Here is a 9810-nt window from a genome sequence, read left to right on the forward strand (position 1 = left end):
ATAGAAGATATGTCTGGATATAAGCAGTCTTTTATATCCAAATTCGGGTCTGATCATTTCCTTTCTCATGCTTTTTGTTCATGTGCATATATTAGCCTGATTCTCAACATAGCTAGAGCCGTCGAGTACCTCAGTAGTCACTAAATACCGCAATTTCACATTATTAGATACAACATTATTTATTATATTGTCCTATATTACAGGCACGAGAGACATATGCTACGAGATAGAAAGAGAGGCTGACCTGGTAACTATATAGTATATACTTAGAGGATATATTGGGACTTCATACTCTCCATGATATTCTTACTACACTTTATATTATGCTCCTGTCTCTTGTTGATGCTGCTGGACGCCTGATGCCCACTATAATGTAGATCCTTATGCGTGGGTGTATCTGGGACGGTTTTAATTGGTGATACAAGTCAGTCGTTAATAAAAAAAGTACAAGCCACGCCGATTTAGGAAATCAAATAGTTCACCGCTCCAACCCATCAATCTACTCAAGAGACATTTCCACGGTAGTGGTATATTGCCTTTAGTCCGCCTCGGATCCTTCTTAGCCGGCGGTAGTAGGGCGAGAGAGAAGTTATCTGCCTCTTTTTCTCGCCAGCGGCAGACATTTTGAACTAGTTTTTTCTTTTCTAGAACTGAAGGTGGAAGAAGGGATTCAAAGCGTCAAACACAAGTAGATTGACTTTTTTGAAGTATATTCATTCTTTTTAAACAGTGAATTGAGTAGGTCAATTACGGCAAAGATACTATCATGAAAAAGTGATTCTTATATGAAGGTGGCTTCATGTACTAGAATAAACTTAAACCTAGATTTAGTTGTAAGTTCCAAGATCCTTCCTAAGCGTGCCTATTGTAGGTAGCGATGCTACTACTTAATATAGGAGGGATTTAAGATACTAATCCAGATATTTATTTATCTGTCATTGCGCCACAAGCTGCTGTACGCCACTGCCAGCGCCACTCTAGACACACCTATCACAAGCAAGTCACTGGCGCCCGTTTCTTTATTTCAGACAAGAACAAAAGAAGACATTATCAACTTTTTCTTATGCACCTCCCTTTGCATCTCTTCTGCTTCATCTTTATTTAACTTGTGGTATGTGATAATAGGTGATGCTGTGCGCCCTAGTAAGGAAGTCTTCAGCTATGTCCTTGAGGAGAGGCTCAAGACGTGGTCCTCATACCTGGATGCCGGAAGGGATGACATCCAAATTCCCCGGCAAGCCATCGACCTGAAATCTCTTGTGAACGAGACTCCTCGCTTTCTCGCAGATGGCATCGGTTCTATTGAAGAGCCGATTTCGTTTGCATGTGAGGAGAAGCAGTCAGCGCAGCGGAGAGAAAGCCTGCTCATCAATGGCCGATCAACATGGAGAACTTCCGGAGGAATATGTGACCTACCACCCAAAGTCCTGCCAAAGAGTCTTCCCCTGGCAGTCAGCAGTCGATTGAGTGTGACATTATCAGAGAACGCTCCCCTCTCGGACTGGCCTGGAGTACGGGGATTGACGGACTACGATACGGGAAACTTTCTGTCAGTCCTCTATTTTGCATGGGCTTATATACTGTCTGCTCGATGGGTGTAATTGCTTAGTCGATCTGCGGATCACGAATGCCATATGAGCTACACCTCGGAAGTCTTGAAACGTCCAATGCCGCAGCCAGACAACAAACACACGGTTCATGTTGACATTGGCGATAATGCGTCTGAAGAGGAGATCTTGTGGTGGCGCGCGATCTTGATTCCTGAAAATGGATGGGATGCAACCGCCAAGTACAATGGTCATGTCTATCTGTCGCCATGGTCAATTTCGGTAAAGAAGACAGGATTAACCCTGGCCAGAAAGCCCTCTTTAGGCACCAGGTTAGAGCCCCTGGGATCGACTACTGCTCTCGAATATCTCTCTCATTTCTGTGTCTACCATCGTCTTTATGCTCAATGTTCAGTCGCGCTTGCTGGTGCACTCTACATTTTATTCATGAGGGGGAAGACGGTTTCCCTTCCACTTCTAAAACAACCTTGTCAACTCAGAGTACCGCAGAGGCTAGGTGGCTCCTCTCTCTCTATTTCAAATCTTCTCACTGAGCATACCAACCTCCTTTCCAAGTACATGACATTGAGTTGCAATATATGGGGGTTGCGATCACTCCTGTACAGCACCTTTTTCAATCTAGATATCGAGTGTAACCTGGTCAGTGCCTGGCTGAATCCGGCTTTTGCGGTCCTCGACTCTATCTCGTCTACAGAAAGCTCACTGGCCACTCTTTTGACAAATCGGCAGCCTCGACTCAGAGTTCTCTGGTTAGGTGCAATCTTCACAGATGTGGCAGGGTCTGTCTTGCGCGACATACGAGTGGGAATGGCAGCTTTGGATCTTCCAGCCTCTGCCTGGGCGGGCGCAATACAGACATTCTTGACCTCCAAAATGGAAGGCAGTGATGGCGAGTCTATACGCCGTGAGGATGAATGTCGGTTGTTATTCATTACTGCTTCCGAAGGCCATGATCGACCTCCCGTCTGGCCGTGGAAGCCCTTTGGTGATACCCAATTCTGTGATGCAGATATTGCGGTTCGACAACATGCTCAATGTGCCGTCCATTGCCTGGAATACGAATCTTGGCAATGGATACTATCGGACAACCGCACAATTCAAGACTTCAGAAGAGGGAATAGCCATGCTGATCAAGGAATACCTCCATCCCTCAATAGTACATCAGTTGCGCTCGAAAGTTTCAACTATGATTTCTCTTAACAATCCCTTTCTGAAGGAGCCACGCGTGGAATATTCGAATGGCTCCGATCAACGAGAGAGGCATATACCAACATTCATGGTTTGATTTGGAAGGCACTGACGAAGACTTTGAGGATACAGAATCAGACGTGGCAATGGATTGTCATGTTGAAGATTGGCTTGACGGTATTGTTTCTTCTGTGCTGGGTTAGTGAGGTGTTTATAAACATCAAAGCGATTTAGAATCCATCCTTAGGTTTAAGATTTGGGCAGGACACACTATATAACCCTCCGTTCCCATTCTGATGGTACATACGACCACAGGGTGTGGAAAATAGGGCTTCCCGTCCGCTCAGCCGTACTCAAGCCACACGCCGGTAGGTTAGTAGTTGGGTGGGTGACCACCAGCGAATCCCTACTGTTGTATGTTTTTTATACTTGGCCATTGATTGAGTTGAGAATTTTATGTTATAGTGAGGATTTTATTTCATAGTAATGCAGTATTTTTTAATATTAAGAGTGCTTCTGTTAACTGACTATGAGTCTGGTTAGGGAAGTTGAGGACACTCAAACATAGAAGAACTTCAAACTCCATACTCATCCATTTTATGGCAGTGTAGTCAGTATAGACTTCACATCTAGCCTGTAAATTATCTAGATGATGTTTAAGTAAGCATGTCGCATCTTTCCTCTAGCCTATTCTATATTGGGCTACTGTCAGACTACCCCTCACCATGATAACCACTAGATTTGGGGGCCTTCCTTGAAGCTTCTTGTTCACAGTTCTCTAAGCATGGCTCCCTTCCACTACGAGCAGCGACGCCTTGAAAATGATCTCATTACTTTAGAGCCATTTGATGTATGTGTATAACAATAATTAGCTACATTATACTCCATACTGACAGCATTACAGCCCTCCATCCACACCCGCTCGTTAGCAGAGATAGGAAAACAGCATCCATCAATCTTCACCTACACAGCCATGCCCTCTTTCTCCAGTGAAGAGGAATTTCGGACTAATTTGTATGACAAATATATTGCTCACTCGCCAGCTGAATGTCTCTACGCGGTCATCGACAAGAAGACGCAGCAAGTGGCAGGGATGGTCGGCCTGGTTTCCACCAACCCCGTCAACGCGGTGACAGAGATTGCGATCGTGATCTCTCCTGATTTCCACCGCACGTATGTCTCCAGTAACGCCGTCGGTCTGTTATTGCTGTATGCGCTTGATCCCCCTTCCAAGGGCGGGTTGGGTCTCCGACGCGTCGAATGGCAGTGTCATGCTGATAACGAAGCGTCGAGACGGACAGCGACACGGATGGGGTTCGAGCTAGAGGGGATCCTACGCTGGCACCGTGTCATGCCGATTGGGACGGAGGGTGTTTCGTTATCTGTTGATGCACTGGAGAAGAGAAATGGTACAGTAGGAGAGATGCCGGGCAGACATACGGCGTTTTTTTCGATTGTTTGGGAGGAATGGGAGGAGAAACGGCCTAAAGTGGTTGCGCAAATGGAGCGGAGTAAATGACTATACTTACTATATTATGCTCACTATAATATAACTACCCAGGTACTTAGTATTCCATACCAACTATGCTATACTTATATACTCTACTACTGAGTACTGGAATAGTCTCAAAACAGATTAGCTTCCTGCATTCACTTCTCCACTGATCGACGATTATTTACTTCAAGGTTTATTTCAACGTTCGCCAAGAGTTCCTGTTCTGTCGACATTGTTGTCAGCATTATGAAGCTTGAGTTCTGCTTAAATACTGATCCTGTTGTAAGTGCAGCCTGAGGCCGAAATTACCCGAGTGCATAGAACTAGCTACTATGCCTATTCCAGAACCCACTATACCCGTTTAGGAAGGGAGTGCCTCCAACTGAGAGATGCGAATATCAGGTTAGTGAGTCACAGGACCACGAGATCACGGGGTTGATCTCGAAAAGAACAACCACAGCAGGCAAAACAGAAAACTTTCTCTCTCCCAGCTTCATGCTCCATTCTGACTCTTGACACTCCCCGTCATCTCTTGCCCACGAACCATCAGCTTACAACATCACTCGATTCGATTACCTATACTCTCAACTCATATCAAAGCAAAAGATGTCGCCGAGATACCCCCAGATAGGCGGCAAAAGGAAGAGGGGTGAGTGTCTTCGACAGAAAAGTAGAGAGAGAGAAAGAAGAAGAGAATATGCTAATTTGAGAAATCTCTGATCCATCTAGTGACTCTGACGAGCAACCAGTCACTTCCTCCTCCCTCCCCCTGCCGTCATTGCAAGTTTCTTCCCAGCCCGGTTCGTCTCAAGTGGGCTCCTCTCAGATCGATAACTCCAACATCTCAGAACGATCTCTGGGCGAGATTAGTGAGGCGGAAAAGGCTCTCTGGAGGCAATGCAGTAACGCGAGAGATTTCGGAAAGTTCGCCGGCTGGGATCACGACTACTTAAAACAATTTGTCGATGCGGTTGGAGATGACGAGCTAGAAGAGGTCCTGTCTGTACAAGCACGGGGTTATATTGACCGAGTCAGGAGGCATATGGGGACTCGGGGCAATCGGATTTGTTGGAGCCGCCTCTGGCTGGACTCTGCTTCATTCTCAACTGCCGGGGATGTCGACGATCTTATCTGGTCATGGATCCAGCTGACCAAAATCTCCTTGCACCCCACGAAGCGATCGGTCGACGAGAATATTGATCAGTACGTGACGCTTCTGGAGAGACTGCTCCCCATCGTGAAAACAGCCCAGAAGAAATGGTGGGAGCCAGCGGTGCTGGCATTCCATCAACCTGAACGGTCTACAGAGGACGGCCGACAACCAAGTAAGAGCCTTCTGGAGGCGATTCTGCATTGTTACAACAACTACAGTCCAGATGCGCATATTGCTCCCTACACGTCGATTGTTGGGCCATCAGGTATCGGCAAAAGTTTCACGGTCGGTCAGCTCGCGATTGAGCATGGTATTTATGTCAGTTACACCAATCTTGCAATCGGAGGGCTTGGCTATCCTCGGTACTCTTTTATCGCAAGGTTCCTCCCTGAAGGCAAAGATAGAGACACCATGATGGTATTCTGGGAATGTTACATCCTCGTCTCTCTGCTAGCCGCCCAGGCTTGCAGACGTGTCGGGATCACGCCCGGAGGCTTCTACAGACTTCAAATCATGGACGAGTACGAATGCTATCAGAGAACATTCGTCAAAGCGGTATGTGACTTTTTTGGACTCTTTGAAAGCTTGAAGGTGAGGCCAGCAGCGTTTTTTAAAAGGACCGAATCCAGAGACTTTGTCACCAGTCGTCTCCATTTCAGCTTGGAGGAGTGGAAAGTTCTTCTTGAAGAAAACCACCACAACACGAAGGCTTCCTTGGACTTGGCGCAAGGTGCCCCAGAGACAATCCTGTGTATCGATGAAGCTGGAGCCATCATTGACCATGGCGAATCGCTGTTATTTCGATCCTTTAGACAAGCGGCGAAGAACCGCTTTCGTCGCACACATAGACTGGGACAGCCGACCTTTCCCGGTGACTTCTTCTCCATTCTTTTGGACACAGCTTCCAAGGTTGGAGACTTTACTCCGCCGCCGCGCCACTACAATAGCCAAAAGATACTTCAACTCATGGGTTCCAATGCAGTCTTCCAACCAATTTACGGCATCAGAACGATGGACATCTTCGCACAGCAAGGAAAATTCTTGAACCAGGACGGCTCAGAAGAGGCCGTCAGCGAGCTCTTTCGCTATGGTCGACCACTCTGGGGGGCGCTCCTTGAGAGCGGTGCATCCCTCGATGAACTCATTCAGCTCGCCAGCCAAAAGACAGAGGGAAATGGCCCAGCTCATGCACTCGCGATTTTGTCATACCGCCTCAACTTCCATGTCGCAAACTACGCACTGGCCGAGGAGCTTGTATCAGGAGTAGTGTTTTTTAATCACTTCATCCGCCTCAATCAACCGCCGGCTAAGGACACGCTTGAAAAGGCCTTTAGTCGTGGTGCAGCACTATTTCTCCCTCATAGCTTCCCAGGGGCGGACATAGTTGTCCCCATCTATGTTCCTGGCTCTGGGATGAGAGCGTTCTTTATCCAGGTGAAGAATCGAAAGAATGATCGTCTGACGAGCGCTGTGAAACAAGAATCTCTCTGGTCTCTGGACAGCGCTGCGAAGGCCATCGATCCTACCCTACCCTACCTCGGAATGATGATGTGTCTGAGAGGTGGTGATAGATCGGATGACGACCAGAGATTCGAGATCATCGCACCACTACCTACATCTCACTCGTACCGAACACGAAACACCCAGGATGGAGCCTACAGATGGACCTCGAGGCCCAAAAGGTTGATCATGCTTGCCACCGGGCTGGAAACAGATCTGTATCCCTCAACTACTCTCTGTCGAGGAACTCGAAGCCCTGCCGGCGATGAGATCATGTCTTGGCTACAGCGACTTCTGGGCTGCGTTCCCGGTGCGTCTCTTCCAGAGGATGTCGACGAAAAATACGTTTTTTCCCTGTCGCCTTTAGGCTAGTTGCTTTCTGTATTCAAAGAAACCCGAATTTCTCATGTTGCTAGTGAATGATAGTATTCTCAAGACTATTACCTTTCTGACACAGCAGTCAATACCAGAATGAAGTAGATCTCACACTGAACCTTCTAATTCATCTCCAATTTCTTAAGGTAAAAGTAGTATGTTCCTGAATCTTTCATGTCCTTGTTTTCCATGGCCCCCATGACAACGTTGTCGGCCACATATCTAAACGAATCGATGATGGGGAATCTGTCGTATATCATGGCCGTTGAAACGATCCCGCGATATTCCACCTGGCGGAGCTTTAATGGTCAGCACTGTCCACTATATATGATCTCTCTCTCTCTCTCTCTCTCTCTCTCTCTCTGTATTTCTTACACTTGCATGGCCGTACTCTTGATACCACACCCGCTCGTCCTGTGCGTTGTACATCATGATAGGGTCAACATCGTCCACCGAGTGAAAATCCTTCCCAGCCCACTTGAAGGTTGTCAATAGCCGGTGAAGCGGGTGCCCTGTGTCCAGACTGAATCCCTGCCATCTCCCCAAGAGCTCATCGGCAGTGACAGACTTGAGACGGTCGTAGGCAGCTGCAACTTCGGCTTCTTTGATAGTACCGATACGCTGAACGAGCTGGGAGAACTGGTCGAGGGGGCTGGGTCTGCAAAGGAGATGATATTGGGTTAACTGGAAACTTTTACCTCACCTTTAGAATAGATGTTACTCACTCATCTGCCATGGCTATAATTGCGAAATAGTGGAAAGGGGTGGATTATGATGGTGGGAAGCCTGAAAACGGTCCATCCAACATATATGTATCTCTTTCAATAGGCCTTCCCAGTAAGCCCCTTTCCCTAGGCAAACATGTGGCGTTTTCCCCTCAGTCATATTTTAGCCATTTCAACCATCACCATCCTATTCATTAGCTATAGTGTATATATATATTAATGGTATGCTCTCAAAGTCACTTGAAGAACTTATAAAATACTTAGGACGGGGTTTATGAATAGTCCATCCTGGCTTTATTTCACATGGAAATCAATCGTCGCTAGCTTTGCCCTGACTTTGTACCTACTTTCTGCTACTTTCTGCTAACTTTCAGCTGAGCCTTTTTGCTTATTTCTTACTTAAGAACTTGACTAACTAGTCAGTCTGTTGACATATGACTGGCAAACTGTTGACCGAAACGGCAGGGATCTTGACCTGTAGGATGGATTTCACAAAAACACACCCTGCTGATTGATAAGGAAAAGTAATTCTTGGATCGATACTACGATAAGACACATATAGAAACTTTTATAGGGAATAAAATATCAATGGCCTTCTGGAGACACAGAAACTCCAGGTAGTTCCTATTGTTGCCTGTAGAGATTTGGCCCGGTGGCTTCAGTAAGCAACTTATACCCCTGAATCCCAGCGAGCTTTGAGTACACACTGTAAGCCGAGCTGAAGATCAAAAACGTTGAATCAGTAGGAAACACGCCTTCTAGGAGGTTTCTGATCCAAGCGATAAACTGATTAAGCTGCTCCTGGCTCATATTGTTCGTTATGTGCACGCTGAAAACAGCTCGAACTGTGGGTGAAATGAGTAAAGGATTCACAGTCTGAAGGCCACTAAATGGTAGACAAATAGATGATGCTCCTAGTTGCAACCCATGAGCTGGCTTATCCATGGCGTTTTCCCTACTACGGAGGGTCTGCACCACATCCGCAAATTCAACCTGTCGATGGCCCTGCCTCTGTCTATGACAGATCTCACCAGCAAGCTTTGCCGTCAGAGTATTTCGTGGCGGAGAATTTGCCAAAGGCGATGCATCGTCACTAGCGGCAATGACTTCAACAATCCAACATCCAAGTCCGGCGAACGACATGCTGCAAAAGAATAACAGCAGTCGAAAATGAAGAGGACGTCAAAATTCTTGGAATTCTGCAACTCGTACTCGACTGGAAGGGTCAAGTCGACCAGATAGCGCTTTACATTGAACTGACGATTGGTAGGGCCTTCAACAGCTAAAAGATCCCCATACTTGTCCAATGTACCGTGTCCTGCGTAATGAACCATGATGAGTGATCGTCCGTTCGTTTTCTTCGCATTGTTTAGAACTTCTCTCATTGCCCCCATAACGGTCCATCCCATCCAGGGGTCAAAATTAACTAAATGCCTATTTTAGGTTTAGGTTAATATATATTTTCCGCTGCTCTTACTTCCTATATTAAGTACCATTAATATTCTCTCCTTTTTAACCACCTGTTCGGCATTATTCAATTTGCAACTTCTTTTTTTAATATTTTTATACCAGTGAACTTCTAATGAGAAAGCGCAGTCTATAATTAGAGGAGACAGTGCTAATCTAGCCTTGTGGCAGTGAAGAGCTCAACCATCCTATTTTACAGCAAAAATATGAGGTTCACAGGAAAATCTGGGAATTTAGAGGAATGTGTCAGACAGTATGGCATTTTATAGTATTTCATATGGCACTTCACTGGGTTTTTCTTGGTGATCTCTTTAGGTAGGATATTATCTATTATAAGTA

General features: G+C 46.2%; 3 protein-coding genes across 3 annotated transcripts; 2 read left to right on the top strand and 1 right to left on the bottom strand.

The window, feature by feature from the left end:
• Positions 1 to 785: 785 nt before the first annotated feature.
• Positions 786 to 2959, top strand: ASPZODRAFT_151975 (hypothetical protein; the record flags this gene model as incomplete). Its single annotated transcript, XM_022725798.1, has 4 exons — positions 786 to 867; positions 1126 to 1597; positions 1640 to 2745; positions 2829 to 2959. The coding sequence occupies 4 exons, from the start codon at positions 786 to 788 to the stop codon at positions 2957 to 2959; spliced, it is 1791 nt and encodes a 596-aa protein (XP_022580946.1).
• Positions 2960 to 3505: 546 nt separating this feature from the next.
• ASPZODRAFT_116956 (hypothetical protein) lies at positions 3506 to 4339 on the top strand. Its single transcript, XM_022721155.1, has 2 exons — positions 3506 to 3606; positions 3661 to 4339. The coding sequence occupies exons 1-2, from the start codon at positions 3541 to 3543 to the stop codon at positions 4273 to 4275; spliced, it is 681 nt and encodes a 226-aa protein (XP_022580947.1). The 5' UTR covers positions 3506 to 3540; the 3' UTR covers positions 4276 to 4339.
• Positions 4340 to 7401: 3062 nt separating this feature from the next.
• ASPZODRAFT_16199 (hypothetical protein) lies at positions 7402 to 8015 on the bottom strand (the record flags this gene model as incomplete). Its single annotated transcript, XM_022726552.1, has 3 exons — positions 7402 to 7578; positions 7655 to 7937; positions 8005 to 8015. 3 exons carry the CDS (start codon positions 8013 to 8015, stop codon positions 7402 to 7404), a joined length of 471 nt encoding a protein of 156 aa, XP_022580948.1.
• Between the last annotated feature and the right edge of the window lie 1795 nt (positions 8016 to 9810).

This window comes from Penicilliopsis zonata (assembly GCF_001890105.1).
Source record: "Penicilliopsis zonata CBS 506.65 unplaced genomic scaffold ASPZOscaffold_7, whole genome shotgun sequence".
In the NCBI taxonomy this organism is placed as follows: domain Eukaryota; kingdom Fungi; phylum Ascomycota; class Eurotiomycetes; order Eurotiales; family Aspergillaceae; genus Penicilliopsis; species Penicilliopsis zonata.